Source organism: Miniopterus natalensis, chromosome 1 (genome assembly GCF_054644295.1).
Source record: "Miniopterus natalensis isolate mMinNat1 chromosome 1, mMinNat1.hap1, whole genome shotgun sequence".
Taxonomy (NCBI): domain Eukaryota; kingdom Metazoa; phylum Chordata; class Mammalia; order Chiroptera; family Miniopteridae; genus Miniopterus; species Miniopterus natalensis.
Window position 1 is genome coordinate 42,939,378 of NC_142081.1, and position 16,411 is coordinate 42,955,788.

General features: G+C 40.5%; 1 protein-coding gene across 2 annotated transcripts; it reads right to left on the reverse strand.

Moving 5' to 3' along the window:
- Positions 1-1,955: 1,955 nt before the first annotated feature.
- LACTB (lactamase beta) lies at positions 1,956-16,080 on the reverse strand. 2 transcript variants are annotated; one of them, XM_016208573.2, is made up of 6 exons: positions 15,700-16,080; positions 15,182-15,248; positions 13,441-13,631; positions 12,802-13,150; positions 11,020-11,185; positions 1,956-2,738 (listed from the first exon to the last, which is right to left on the reverse strand). In XM_016208573.2, exons 1-6 carry the CDS (start codon positions 16,063-16,065, stop codon positions 2,207-2,209), a joined length of 1,671 nt encoding a protein of 556 aa, XP_016064059.2. In that variant the 5' UTR covers positions 16,066-16,080; the 3' UTR covers positions 1,956-2,206. The 2 variants fall into 2 exon arrangements, with proteins under 2 accessions (XP_016064059.2, XP_087670625.1); XM_087814499.1 differs by lacking the exon at positions 1,956-2,738 and having other exon boundaries at positions 11,043-11,181.
- Positions 16,081-16,411: the final 331 nt, after the last annotated feature.

The following is a 16,411-nucleotide window of genomic DNA, read 5'->3' on the forward strand; positions in this document are numbered from 1 at the left end:
AAGATCCCCCAGTTTGTCCACACTACAATAAGCCATTTGTGGAGCCAGTCTCCAAGATAGCTCTCCATGATCCCTACCTCTGGTACTTAGCCTTTGTGTCATCATCTCTCACACCGAGTCAGGGCTGGTCTGTGTGACCAGTAGAATTTGGCGTTAAGTGATGGTGTGTGACTTCCAAGGCTGGATTATAAAATACACTGTGGCTTTCACCTTGTTCACCCTTCACTCAGTCTGAAGGAAGCCAGGGGCAGCCAAGCATACCCATGGGGAGGCTCATGTGATGAAAAACAGTCCTCTTGGCAGGGTCCAGTGTGCCCTCTTGGCTATAGCCCCATGGGTGAGCCATCTTGGAATCAGATCCTCTAGCTCCAGTCAAGGCTGATTTTAAACTATACTACAAAGCTACAAAACACAGTATGGTGCTGGCATGGAAACAGATACATAGATCAATGCAATAGAACAGGCAGCCCAGAAATAAATCCTCACTTATGTGGTCAACTAATCTACAACAAAGGAGGAGAGAATATACAATGAGGGTAAAGATAGTCTCTTCAATAAGTGGTGGTGGGAAAACTGGTCAAATAACAACAACAACAACAACAAATTGGACCAACTTTCTTACATCATGTACAAAAATAAACTCAAAATGGACTAAAGACTTAAATGTAAGACCCGGAACCATAAAACTCCCAGAAGGAAACATGGGCAGTAAACTCCTTGGCATTGGTCTTAGCAATACCTTTTTGGATCGATCTCCTTGGGCAAGGTAAATAAACAAACAAATGGGATTACATTAAACTTAAAAGCTTTTACAGAGTGAAGAAAATCAACAACAAAATGAAAAGATGACTTACTGAATGAGAGAAGATATTTTCAAATGACACATCTGATAAGGGGTTAATTTCCAAAATATATAAGGAACTCATACAAATTAATGCCACCCCCTCCCCTTCCAAACAATCCAATTAAAAAATGGGCAGTGGAACAAATAGACACTTCTCTAAAGAGGACATACAGATGGCCCACAGACATATGAAAAGATGCTCAGCATCACTAATCACCAGGGAAATACAAATCGAAACCATGATGAGATATCTCAAACCAGTCAGAATGGGTACCATCAAAAAATAAATGACGCCTGGCAGGGCATGGCTCAGCGGTTGAGCGTCGACCTGGGATCCAGGCTATCAGGGTTCGATTCCTGGTCAGGGCACATGCCTGGGTTGCGGGCTCGATCAATGACTCTCTCACCATTGATGTTTCTGTCTCTCTCCCTCTCCTTTCCTCTCTCTGAAATCAATAAAGATATATTTAAAATAAATAAATAAATAAATAAATAAATAAATAAATAAATAAATATTAAAAAAAAAAAAAAGAATGTGGAGAAAAAGGAACCCTGTTCACTGTTGGGGTTGTAAACTGGTGCACCCACTATGGAAAACTGGATAGAGATTCTTCAAAAAATTAAAAATATAGCTGCTATATGACTAGCAATTCCATTTCTGGGTATTTATCCAAGTAAAATAAAAACGTGAATTCAAAAAGATATATATACCCCCATGTCCACTGCAGCACTAATTACAGTAGCCAAGACAAGAAGCAACGTAGGTGTCCACTGAGAGCTGAGTGGGTGAAGAAGTGGCACATATACAACAGCAACAACAAAGAACAATATCTTGCCATTTGCAACAACATGGATGTGGACCTAGATGGTATTGTGCTAAGTGAAATAAGTCACACAGAGAAATATAAATGCCATCTGATTTCACTTAAATGTGAAATCTAAAAAACCAAACGAATGAACAAAACGAAACAGGCCCACAGATACAGGGAACAAGCTGATGGTTACCAAAGGGGAGGCGGTGAGGGGGTGGGTTAAAAAAAAGGAAAAAAAGAACAATATTTGGAGGTTCCTGTTGAGATTTTCTCTATATTACACATTCAAAAAGCATATATTTTTATCAGAATATTTTATTTCAAGAGTTAACATTTTTTTTCCAAAAAGTAAATACAATATAGTTACTTCCCTGAGTATAAAGAACTAACCCTACCATAAAAGACAATTACAAAATTAAGCAATTATAGAGGTACATATTTTCTGCATTCAATTATACTATATTACAAATTTATTCTTAAAAACCTCATGTATTTTGTAATTTTAGTTAATGTTTAAAAAAACAAAACAGTTCATTTTGCACCTGTGATGTTAAGGTGTGTCGGCTCTGTCTCTATCGAACTCCAGAGCAATCTTTAAAGCAGTGCTGTTGAGTCCCACAGACTGCATGTTGCATATGATAGAAACGACTATTCCTCTTGGAGGGACCTTGTTATGTACAGAGTCTGCATCCAGTTCTTCAGGGAGGATCAGCAGGACGCTGCTGGCGCCCACTGCGCCCCCAGTATGTGAGGCGTAATGCCGCTGCTTCCTGCAGGAGCCGTACGTTTGCTTCTTCTCCACGACACCCCACGCCATTGCATATTTACCCTCCTTATCCCAGGACATCTCTGTGTTAGGGACTGGTGTCCAAATCATAACCATTGTTTCTGGTTTGAGATATCCAGGCAAAAGATTTTCATTCGAGTTCTTAAACAGCCCGACTTGGTAGCCATACAGCATCGCATTCCCAAATTTCAGAAGGTCACCCACTGTAGACAGAAATCCGCCACCAGCCCATTTGTAGGAGTTATCCACATAAGGTGTGTTGACGAGACGTCTCTTTTTATTGTAAACGTAAAATCTAAAATAAAATAAGAATGGTCATTAAAAATTTAATAGTCTATTGTTGACTTTACACATGAAAATGAATAGGAAAATGTACATGAGACAGATTGCATTTCAATGTAGTAATCGTACATTCTCGGGAACTAATCACTAATTTTCAGGATTCAGGTCTTAATGAAACACAGGTCAGTGAGTAAGCTAGTCTAATTACTTGTGAATCGAAGCATCGAAAGTGGGTTGTTTTTCCTACTGTCATGGCTTGCCTGTGTTGAGTGTATCAAAATTTTAATAACTACAAAAAATTTAAAAGTGTACACATCAAGATGTTTAGAAATAAGGTTAATATTTGTAAGGAAACTAGATCTCTTAGCTAAAAATATCATAGAAGTACCACGTACAATGACATGATATGGTGCTTTCTTGGTGTAAAAGGAGAAAGCAGCTGGAGTTAGCAAACCTCAGCTGGGACCCCTTAATCTCACCCTTTCTAACTATGCTTATCTTATTTGATTAACAAACACTGTAGAGTTCTTACTTTGTGCCAAGCATTGTTCTAAGAATTACATTAAATATGAACTAATTTATTCTTGTGACAATATTAGGAGATAGGTACTATTATAATCCTTATTTTACAGATGAGGAAACTGAGACACAAAGAGTATAAATAACGTATGTACCCACATTGACAGAGCTTGTGGGTTCAGACCCAGGCAGTCTGGCATTTCTATTCTCTGCTCCCTCTCTGCTTCAGAGCCTATCTTGTAAAACGAGGACAAATATATCTACTTTGCAGAGTTAGGAACATATGTATAAAGCACTTTGCATATAATAAGTGATAGCTGTTAGTCACTCGTGCATTCAGCAGTTAACGATGGAGCACTCACTCTGTGCCAGGCGCCGTTTGGATGCTGGCATAAAGTGTTAAAAGAGACAGTGTCTGCCCTTGTCAGGTTTCTAGTCTAATGCGAGGAGACTGTACCATAAATATTAGGCAAATGAAATGAAGTCACAAAACAAACATGAAACTTGGCTCAGGAGAATCCTTTCTTTCAAGATTCATAATAAAATGAGGCTCTTAGGTTTTCAGTTAGCTGACTGTCTCACCTCTGATGATCTTCATCTTCCCTCTACTTGGGCTATTCAAAGGCAGTCAGACCCGAATCTCACCACCACTTTAAACCACTGTATCGCTAAGGTCTCAAACTCAGGAATTTCTTCCTGTGACTTCCGCTGCTTCCAGCTTCCAGCTCTGGAGCTGAGCCTGCTCCCTGCCCTCACTGTGCCTCCATCATTCCCCGCGACTCGCCCCCGTTTCCCCTGGTCTTTCAGTTCCTCCTGCTTTCACCTGGTTTTCTCTTCTAGCCTGAACTAAACCACCAGCCATTTCAACTATCTCAGCTGTCATCTCACTGGCACCTTTAGGTCCCTCTCTTCTGACCGACCCTGAACACGTACAGGCGGCCCTTTCCTTGGTTCCATTATCTGCCAAGAAAGGCTGTAGAAATTCAAACAACAAAGGTGGCTGATACCAACTCACAGACTGGCTAAGGGTCTTCGCTGCTGTTGCCGAATCTTCTCACCCTTCTTCTGGTTTTCCCTGGTGTATCCTTCCTAACAGCTCTTCCCAGTCTCTTCCTCTCAGCCCTCCACTCTGCCTCAGGCCCAACTAACAGATACCTGGGCCTTTTGTTGCTCTGAGAAGACTGAGGCCACCCAAAGTGAGCCAGGAACTCCTCTTTACCTCAAAGTATACTGACATCACCATCCGTTACTTTTTCTTCCTCTCTGATCACATAAGAAATTTTCCTGTTGTTTTTAAGGCTAATTCCACGACCTACATTGTTGCCTCTACAACTCTGCGCCACCAGTCATGCGTCCAAGGTTATTTGTCTCCTTGCAGTCCATTCTGCACACAGAAGCCGGAGACCGCGTCTCCTCCCTCTCCCACCCACTGGACACCCCCCAATGGTCACCACTGTAATGACAGTAAAACCCAGGTTTCTTACCAGGGCCTACAACACGATCAGTAGTCCTCAACACAGGCAGTACCAACCCCATAAGCAAAAATTCTGGAGACTTTTTTTCAGTTGTGACAATTATTAGAGGGCTCTTACTGACATTTAGTAGATAGAAGCCCAACGTTCCCAAATGCCCTGTGATGCATGGAAAAGTCCCACCCAAGGGTCCATTCTCCCCAATGCTGCAAGGCTTTCTGTGCCTTGCCAGGAACTTGGACTCCTTCACAAAATGCTTTAGTTTCCTAGATCCTAAGAAAAAAACAACTTCTCTTTCTTTTAAAATCCTCACCTGAGGATATATATTTTTTTAAACTTTTAAATTAATTTTTAGATAGAGAGGAAGGGAGAGAGAGACAGAGAGAGACAGAGAGAGAAACATCTATCGGTTGCCTCCCATACGCACCACAACCGGAGGTTGAACCCACAAGCTAGGTATGTGCCATGACCAGGAACCGAGCCCACAACCTTTTGCTGTACGGGGCGATTCTCCAACCAACTGGCCAGGGCAAAAAAATCTTTTATCTTTTTACCCGTGTTACATCTTCCAGTTACCAGTCCTTTCTCTCTCCTCATTTATTGCCAAACTACATAAAACAGTCCACACCTGCTGTTTCCATGCACTTACCCTCTGCAGCCATTCAAGTCCTTAAACTCTGGCTGCCGTTCTCCCCCCACACGCAGCGCGCTCCCTTAGGGGCTGTCAGGGTCTCCTAACTCCCTTTGCTCCGTCTTCACCCTATTTGCCCCGGGCAGCACTGCTAACCCGCCCTTCCTGGCTGCCTGCAGGCAGTTCGGCTCTGAGTGCCCTCTTCTAGTTCTCTATCCTGGGGTTCCCTCCAATCACCAGTGGTTCCAGTGTCCCAGGTCTTTTCCTCTACAGAGATAGTTATAAATCTGCACCTGTACCACAACCCCTGTCCCAAATTTACAATAGAATTTTCTATTAGCATTAATAATTCTCAAATTTGGTTTTGGAGAAGGGTAGGAGAGTTGTTTATCAGAATCGCCTCTGGAACTCCTACCTCCCAAAATTATACCCTCCCTTCAAAATTCGTAACTTTGGAGGGACTGTGGGCATCGTTTGAAAAGTAACTTGTCTTTCTTCCTGCAAGATTCTTATATGTCCCCTAAAAGCCCAAGTCATAATATTGGGTGAAGCAGGGGTGGCCACAGGTATGTGCTTTGAAAATTTAAAAAAAAATCTACAGAATCATATATGCTCTCCTGAGAACCAATGACTTGACATGTGGTCTTCTCATGTCTCAAAATGAACAAGACTAAAACTAAATTAATCTCTTCCAAACCCTTTTCTCATATTTTCCCTCTCCATTGAAACCTTGGTTGACTCTCTTGCCCTCAACTCTTATATCCAATTAGATGCTAAACCCTATTATTCAGTCTCTGCTTTGTGTCTGCCCCTTTCTTCCTTCCATTCCTACGGCCACTCCCATATTTTAGGTCCTAATTACTTTCTGCAGAAACACTGATTACACTTGGAATTCCAAGCCAATCAAATCTAAAAGGAGCCAAATAATAGAAATGTTACCATTGTAATTAGCTAGTTATTAACAATAGAAAAGGAGCAAAAGGGAGGCCAGACATTATAAGCATGGCCCCCTGGGCAGCTTCACCAGGAAGCTGCAACTTCACCCTCCCCAGGGAACCACGGGTCCATCCCCTGCAGATCACTGGGAGAAGGGACAGGACAAAGGGGAAACGGAGGCATGTGCAGTGAAGTCTGGGAGGCTAGGAAAGATGCCTGTCAGTCTAACCTTGAACAGAGATCATTGGCTAGAGAGGGTGGAGCCAATGCACACCGGTGAACATCTGGGAATACATAACCCCAACAAAGGAGTTCTCTCTCTCTCTCAGCTCTTGTGCCCCCCCCCCTTTAAAAAAAAAAAGTCTTTATTGATTTCAGAGAGAGGGAGAGATAGATAGAAACATCAATGATGAGAGAGTCATCGATCAGCTGCCTCCTGAATGCTCCCCCCGCCCCCCCAGGGACCGAGCCTGCAACCTGGGCATGTGCCCTGACCGGAAATCGAAGGGAGATCTTCTGGATCCTAGGTCAACGCTCAACCACTGAGCCACGCTGGCTGGGCCCTCGTGGCTCTCTTGTCCCTCTGCTTCCTTGCATTTGCCCGTGTTCCCTCCATAGCCATGTGGTCTGAGAGGCGGCACGGCCCGTGGCCATGTGGACCCCACACGCAATGGACGGATGGACTGCAGCTGGGAACACGGCCTAGGCTAGCCTGATGCTGGACTGGGCCATGCAAATACGGACGGAAACTGGGCAGCGGCTTTAACCTCAGCCCTGCTAACACAGCTGGACTTCTCCCTTGGCGGGAGGAAGGCAAATGGGACCTTGGAAACTCAGGGATGTAATTTCATGCAAATAAATGCCACTCATTCTCCTGTGCAAGTCTCAGAAAATTCCTTCTTGTGACATTACAAGGACGCCGCTTCCCTGGCAACTGGTGGGGACATGGAAAGCTCCCCACAGATAACAGAAATACATTTTCTCATTGAGAAACAAAGTCCTTAGAGTGAACTCCAAGTCTGTAAAGTAGGAGAGAACTACCAGTATATTTTGGTGAACAATCACCTTTACGTAAAGCATTTCAAACCACCTATTTCAAGGCTGAAAATAAGAATTCCTCAGTCACTCGTCCTTTAAAACATAAAACTATGGGGAATCCCAGACTTTAATCTAGAATTTTCAACTTTACATAGTTAGATTTTAGACTTTAATCCCTTGATTCCTTTTTGCAGAGGACAAATTAATGGCTTTTCATAAAAATAATCTGTTCAGCTGAATAATAACTTTATTTCAGAATCTTAAGAAATTTCTGCTCTAAAAAGAATGGGACATAGACACAGGTTCTTGAGTAAGTTACAGGGACACCTCTGTAAGGAATAGCTGGTGGAACGATGCCAAATGACAAGCGGCCTCTTCCTACTTAAGAGTCTCTAGATTCTGCACAAGAACATTACATAACCACAGAAATCTACACCTACAAACTCAGAAACCAAAATACTTTTATTTTTAAAACGCTACTTAAATGCCTTTAAAAACAGTTATGCGCTACTTCGTATTTTATTGCTATGCGAAGTTTAAAAACCCACAGAATTTAAAATGCATATTATAAAAACCAGTCCCACTTTAACATTCAGCATTAACATCTGGATTGAATCTACTACTAGAGTCTGTCAGCCAAAGGCATAAGAAACAAAACTTAATTTTAGAAGAAAATCTAGAAAATAAAGATAATAAATAATAATAAAAAAGATAACAGAAGGTGAAGGCCATATCTATACTGTCAAAATACAGCAAATGTTTCAGAAAGCATTCACTTTATTTGGTTTGGTCCCATCTAATTATGAAAGAGATTTTTGTTGCAAGTATGATGCCAAATGCATAGAAAATATGAACGAAGTCTAATAATAAGCTAATGCATTGACTAAGGATTCTCATATCAACAAACTGAGTGCCTTTCAGTGGCAAGAACATTTGCTCCACTCCCTGGTGGGTATTTGCTTAAAGGACTATTTAGTTTATTTGCCTATACAGAGTCGATATATCTATTTGCATACACAGAATCAATATTCTTATTCTTCCATTAAAAAAAAATCAACCCAATTTTATTCAGGAAAGCAATGTACCCTGCTAAAAACCATTTTCTCTGCATTCTTTACAGCTAAGTGTGACCTGTGGCTAAAATTCTGGCCAAAGAAATGTAAGTAGTATTTTGGAGTGGGATTCTGGGGAAATAGCTTAACAGGCAACAGGCACTGAGAAGCACTATTTTAACACACAAAATATACACAGAGAAGTGATAAAGGCAATAAATATTTACTCTCGGGTTACAATAACTCTAAAAAGACTTGGTCAGGATAGCATAAACATATTTACTTTATGATTATGACCAAGGAGTCAGTAACAAAGCTGGAAACTTTTGCTGGAAATTTTATTTCCTGCAAAATGGTACCTTGAAAACAAATGAATAGAAATTTGCATTTACTAAGTTTACTTTAAGAGTTTTTTATTTTTATTTTTTTAAAGCTACATATGTTGAAATGATTCCCTTAACTCTCTAAAAGAGATGGTCCCTTCAAGTTCTTTTCAAATTATTATTACAAAAAAAAAAAAAAAGAGAGAAACCCCTGGCCAATGTGGCCAGTATGGCTTGGAGTGTGATCCTTTGCTCTGAAAGGGCGCAGGTTCTATTCCCGGTCAGGGCACATACCTAGGTTTCAGGTTCGATCCCTGGTCAGCGTGTGTATGGGAGGCAACTGCTCAATGTTTCTCTCATGCATCAATGTTTCTCTCTCTTTCTCTTTCCCTTCCCCTCTCTCTAAAATCAGTAAAATATATCCTCGGGTGAGAATTAAAAAAAAGGAAAAAAAAAGAAGCAGAGTTGAGTTTCATAGGCCCAGTAGATAATGTATCAACTAAAATAAAAACAAAGCAAATGGACCGAAGATTTTCCTAGGTAACACTCTTTCCATCCTATTTTATTTCAGCAGCTCATTTAATCTAACTAAAATGAATCAACTACCCCTTTAGCACCACTACCCCTTTACCAAAATCTGAAGAGAAAACCCAGAGCAGATAGGAACCTTTTTTTAACATAAATGGAAACCCACTGCCTTTTTTCAAAGAATGGGAGGTAAAATAAAATTAACTCCTCATCATATGCGATATTTTGTTTTTGTGCAAGTCATAAACTAATCACTCATTAAGAAAACAGCAAATGAATGATAGCTGCTCTGCAGTCTGTACATTCATAGAACCTTAATTTTCAGTTTAGAAAAGAGGCTTAACGATACATAATCTTCTTCTCTCCCTTATATGAAAGTCTAGGCATTCATATCAAGTGATTAAATGCCTAGATCTAAATCAAAATAAGGTCATGCATCTATACCATCTTTATTAGAGAATCTTTTTTAGATTCAAATGACAACCTATAGCATTTGTCAATTTTTCTTATGCTTTCCAGTAAAGTACAATGTTGGACCAAAAAACCCAAAAAACACAAAACACTAAGAGTCTGAACTGGTTGAGAACTACAGGCCATTTTTAAAAATTAAAATTCATTGCTTGCTGCTAACCCAATTTCTTTTAGGTCCAAAGAAATCTCTTTCAGGCTGACTAGCAATGCATTTTAATTCCCTTAAATAAGCTGGTAACTTTAAAATGGTAATTTAACTAAATACAACAGAATATTAAACAAAACTAGTGTGAAGATAGGAGAATAAAGCTAAAAAAAATTCCACTGTTTCATCTATTTCAAGTAACTGCTAAGCCATTTAAAGCATATACTAATGGAAATAGGAAACAGTTGATTAAATTATCTTTCTAATAAACCAAATAAGTAGAGTAAAATGGAAAAGTCATTAGCTTCAAAATTTTCTCTCAATGACCCTTTTACAGATCACTAGTAAAAATTACGATAAAACTTTCATCTGCTATATTTCAATGAAATGATTTTCAAACTTTTACAGTGGAGAAACCTGGCCAGTACCACCTCAACACAACAATTAAAATCACCATCACCAACAACGGGATAAATTGGCATCATGAGACTTCTGCTATCAAGGATATTATTGGGACAATTTCCAAAATTTGAATAAGGTCTGTAGATTTGATAAAAGTATGGTGTCAACGTTAACTTCCTCAATGTCGTTGTTTTTAGAAAATACACATTTAAGTATTTACTGGTAAAGGAGTATCAAGTTTGCAACTTATTTCCAAATGGTCAGGAAAAGAAAACCAAAAGCATATAGATGGACAGATAAAGCAAATGTGGTAAAATGATAACATCTGCAGAATCTGGCTGAAGAGTATATGGAAATTCTTTATATTTATAACTTATTCTTATAACTTTTTTATAATAAATTATCCTTATAACTTTTCTATAAGTATAAAATCATTTCAAAATAAAAATTAAGACAAAAATAATAAAAGGTAAACAAAGAAAGCATTAGTTTATAAATATTTAAGAAAAAGAGATGATTGAAGAGTAAATTATAGATGCCAGTGATGGGTACAATTCTGGTTCAATTATTCATGTGCTTAAATTATTATTACTGCCTTTCATCTAAGGATTTTGGGACTATTTTACAAACACACTTTTTAAATGGAAAAACAGACATGTAGAAAAGCTTCCAAAATGTGGCAAGTTGATTTTGGAAAAGAGATAAAATTTGAGGTTTAACTGATAACATAGTATTAAGATGTGATATAGTTAGACACACTGAAAGGTATTCATTTACCTTGCTCTATTGTAAATCACTGGTTCATTTTCTTCCTGCACAGTTGTCAGCATATCCAAGTCATGGAATATTTTTTGCATATAGTCCAAATATTTATATCCTGAAGCTCTTTCAACTATGGCTGCCAGCAGGGTATAGCCAAAAGTTGAATATAAAAACTGACTACCTTGAGACATCATTGCATGAAGGAAAAAAAAAAGAAAATGATTCATTATTATTTAAAAACATGCAAAATATTTTTCCACTAAAAACTGGTATATACCTTAAAACTGGAATATTTTACTGCAACATTTATAAAGCACCATGGATGATATGTTAGTCAGCTTTGTAATGGCCCTGCTTATTCCATGTCCCTAACACAAGAATCAAATGGTGATCAACACATTTAAAATTTCACATGAATCTACTGCTTTCTATGATAAAAAAAAATCCCACAAAATGGCAATAAAATAGGAAGGGAAAGAGAGCAAATTTGGATCACTGGGTCAACTATCTTATTCTTTTTTTTTTAAATATATCTTTATTGATTTCAGAGAGAGGAAAGGAGAGGGAGAGAGAGAGATAGAAACATCAATGATGAGAGAGTCATTGATCGGCTGCAGCCCGCAACCCGGGCATGTGCCCTGACTGGGAATCGAACCCTGATCGCCTGGATCCTAGGTCAACGCTTTAACCATCGAGCCACGCCCGGCCGGGCAACTATCTTCTTCTTAATATACCTATTCCCTATTGCTTAAGGCATAAGTAGTTACACAAGTTATTTTAATAAAACATATGTAGATGTTAAAAACCTTGTTTCAAATACATATTAAAATACAAATACATATTCAAATGTACATATTGTTTCAACTATAAAACCTTTATCTCACTTTGGATTCTGGAAACATAGATTGTATCATCTGTACTAAAAATAGGTGAGAACCTTATTTTTAAAGGCAAAAATCCATAATTATATTTCTTTGCCATTATTAATTATACTTATATAATATCTACTCATGGTAAAAAATCTTTTAATATGAAGATGGAATAAAAAAAATAAACCTATGGTAAGCTTAAAGATATTAAGTGGTTTCAGTAGGCATCATACCAAAAAATACACAAAAACAGAGACTTAGTCGGGCCCAGCCTGCATGGCTCAGTGATTCAGGTCACGGTTCAATTCCCGGTTAGGGCACATGCCCAGGTTGTGGGCTCGACCCCCAGCAGGGGGCGAGAGGGAGACAGCTGATCAATGACTCTGCTGTCATCATTGATGTTTCTCTCTCTCTCTCTCCCCCTTGCTCTCTCTGAAATCAATAAAAACATATATAAAAAAAGCTATTTTAATATATTAGTTGTTTTGGAAATAAAATTAAGTTGAACACTAATTTCTTTAAGGAATGAAGGAACGAAGTAAGTTGAACAATTTAAATTCTAAATAAATACTAAAATACTAGCAATACTTTATCACATCCACTTGGGTCCAGATTTTGTTTGGAGAACTATTATTCCAACACTTCACCATAATTTTTCCACAAATATCTTAATATTGAGAATACACTAATTGACTGGGTAGCCTCCATGAGGCTAAATCTAAACAAGCAGCTGCCTGGATGCTAGGCAGGAACTCTGTGTTAAGTTCTTAACTATCATTAAGAAATGCAGACAAAAGGCAAGCACTGTACTGACAACAAAATCCACGCCACAATCATCTACCACGTCAAAGGCACTAAGGATGGTAGTTTGGATTTTCTGAAAATTAACACTTCAATGAGTTTATTAAGAGAAGGAATTAACACTCACCAGGTTTAAAGAACAAAGGGTCATTTTTAAATAATCTTAGGGATTCTATTGAATTTTCAAATTTTTCTTTCAAATATAATTCACCTTGCTCAAAATCATTTTTTTTCTTGAGGGGTTTGGAATTCCGGCCTTTGGCTTCATTATCCTGCTCTGTCTTAGCTTTAGCCAAGTCATTCTTTTCATTACTTTTGCCTTTTTCTTTTAACTCTTTTTCTTGGTCAGATTCCATAATCTCTTTCATCATCTTCAAGGCTTTATAAGCTTTTTCTTCTTTCACCTTTTTCATGTCCTTTTCATAATGACGAATTCCACTTAAATGGGAAATCAATAATCTCGTAGTGACAGAAACCTAATTGTAAAAACATGGAAATTAATCACATTATTCAACCAGAATGAGAAGTTAGCAGCTTCGGAGGAACATTGCCTCAGTAATATTTTCCATTTTAAACTGCTGTTGGAAAAATATGTAGCATACAAATCTTTAGTTTCAAATTTCAGAAAATACTCACTCAATTATCATCTGGATAAAAAAATAATAAAAAAAAAAAGAACAATAATTGAAAACAAACCAAAGAAGCCTATGCAACCTTTTAAACTATTCAATGTGCCATCTGTAAAACGAACTGCGAGTTTCATTACCTTTTCACCTTCATATTCCTTTTCTGGGAATTCAGGAACATAACGTTGTACTGGGACATCAAGGTCCAGTTTCCCTGCTTCCCACAGTTTGGCAAGAGCAACCATGGTAAGGCTTTTGCTGATACTGGCGATTCTCATAACTGTCTCTGGTTTGCACGGTACACGGTTCTCAACATCAGCATAACCTAAACCTACAGGGAAAAAGAGCAAAAAATCACCATGAATAAACTTTATGGTCAAAGGAGTCTTGATAAACGGAAATAATACTAGCTTAAAATATCTTGTGTATTCATTGAAAGGAAAGAAATTCCACTTTTACAAGTTCACGAAAACTTATCTTGTAAGGGATAAGAGTCTTAACACCAGCAACAGTAAGTCTAACAATTTAACTTTATAACTAAACATAACTAAACAGAATTGTATCTTGTGCACGATAGTCATTTCCATCTGATTCAAATACTATTTTTTCTTAGCTTATCTAAACAATTTGGTTATTCTACATTTTAAGTAAATTATTCCACATTCTTTAAAGTAAACATCATTGTTCTTCTTCAGATTATATTTATTCTTGAGTTTTGAATTTCCACTGAATTCCTTAAAATATCTATCCAATAAAAAAATATGAAAAGAGTTCCTGCAAACCCAATTTAGCTAACTATCAATTCAATTCAGCTGCAAACCAGAAGAGAAACAATGTACCACCAATTTAAAGCTCCTTCTAGAAAAAACTTTAAGTTTGATTTCATCTTCCGGACGGGCTGAAAGTGGAATTCTAAGAGATGTAAAGAACTGAGATATGAAAAGAAAAAAAGGCAAACAATGATTGTTTTTAAACTGTAAAGGGTTTATGCTAAAATTATTTGCATAAAAACAGAGCCCTCACCCATGAAGCTGATATTTATATAATTTTGGTTACAATATTTTTCATAAATTAGATATACTGATTACCTATACTTATACTTGGAGGAAGAATCATTTTTCTTTAAATTCAATTCCCTACTGCTCCCATAGTAAGAGTAAATAAGTACTACTTTATTTAAATGAGGTCTGAAACATTTCCTAAAGTATGGTTCCTCAAAACCTAGGATGACAAGTTGGACCAAGTTGTGTGGAATGAAAAAGTAAATCAAGTTATGAAATATGACTTGATACAAGTATCATAAAATGATTAGAAATCCCTCTCCTAAAGCTTCTAGCTTTGTTTCAAAAAATAGTTGCCTATCTCTCTCTTTCTTCCTCTCTCTGAAATCAAAAAAGATATATTTAAAAAAAAATAGCTGCCCTGTGCCTACTCAAAAAAAAAAGTAATAGAGTAGATCATAAACTCCTTAAGGACAAGAATCCTGTGCCTGCCTTTTACAGAACAGGCGACTCAATAGACTGAATTAAAAATGAAAAACACAAAATTCTGACGTTTTATCTACTCATAAGGGTTTATCTACAAATAAGCAGTTAACAGGTTGTTCTAGAAACAACTTTCAGAACAATAAATCCAGTCCTTTCGGAGCGGGTGTAGAAACAAGCCATTTTTAAGACTCCGACTTATTCATTAGTCACATTTTAAATCTATGGATAGAAAACTCGATACTTGATTCTGTTAGACACATTTTCTCTACAATATGGATAACTTTACGTAAACTGAACAGCATTTCATGAGATTCACTCCCAGCAGTAAAACATCAAGATTTCATTCACCAACTGGCACAAAACCAGATACTAAATAACACTTTTCTGAGCTTACCTTCAGACCAGATTTCCTTTCCATCTACAGAGACTCCAACCACTATGCCAGGCGCGCCCACCTCATCCTAAGAGCGAAGGGGAAAGGCAGACAGTTCAAAGACAGGCGCAAACCCCCGCTGGTCCGCCGGCGCTGGAACCCCGCCGCGCCCAGGCCCCGCCCCCGCCGCGCCAGGCCCCGCCCCCGACACGGCCCTCCCTGGCCCCGCCCACCCCGGCTGCAGCGGGCCCGGCGCTGAACGTGTGGGGTGTGCACCGCTGGCACCCTGAATGCGAAGAGGCGGTTCCCCAGGCGGGCGGTGACCTCCTCCCCGATTTGGGCAACCCCCCAAGCGCGTCTGACAGTAACCCGGCCGTCGGAAAACGGGAAGTCTTTTTCGGAAGATGACCGTGGGCATCTCATCGCCCAGGCTGGGGTCAGCTTGGCCCGGGGAGAAGACCACCGAGGGGCCCGATTCCGGGGTGACGCCGGGGTTGGGGCGCCGGACTCCCGACCGCCGAGGCCCCTGGTCGCCGTACCTTGATCCTGTGCAGCAGGTCACGGCCGCTGTCAATGGCTCTGGCGTACCGACTGGAGGTGGGCGGCGGCGGCGTCTGCGGAGACCAGGGGGCGAGGGGCTGCTCCGGCGGCGGCGGCGGCTGCTCGGCCCGAGGCGACGCCTCGGGGTCGGGGCCCGCGGGGGGCGGCGCGGGGGCTGCGCCCCTCAGCCCGCCCGCCAGCTTCACTCCGAGCGCCAGCCCCAGCCCCAGCCCGAGGCCCCCGACCCAGCCGGGGCCGAGCCGCGGCAGCCCGGCGCGATGGTGGGACCCGCGCCGCCCGCAGCCCCAGGCCCAGCCCCCCGGGGTCGAGGCCCGGGTCGTCACGGCCGACCGGAGCCGGTACATGGCGTCTCTGAGACCCGGCAGCCTCGGCGTTCGCTCTGGCCGGGCGGGCGGCGGAGGCGCTGGGGCAGGAGGGAAAGGAGAGCGGGGAGAGGAAGGAGGGGAAGGGAGGGGACGGGGACGGGGGCGGAGGCGGAGGGGGAGGGGGAGGGGCGGGGGCGGCGACCGCGCTCAGGCCGGAGCAGTCGACGCCCGAGGGCCCGAGCGCCGATCGCATCGAGCCTCCCCTCCTTTCCCTTTGCCCCGCGCCTGGTCTATAGGTGTTTCTTCATCTCTCTCCCCGCTCCCCGTCCGTTCCCCTCCGTGCGAGCGTCACCTCCTCGGAGAAGCCCTCCTAGTTCCTGTTCCC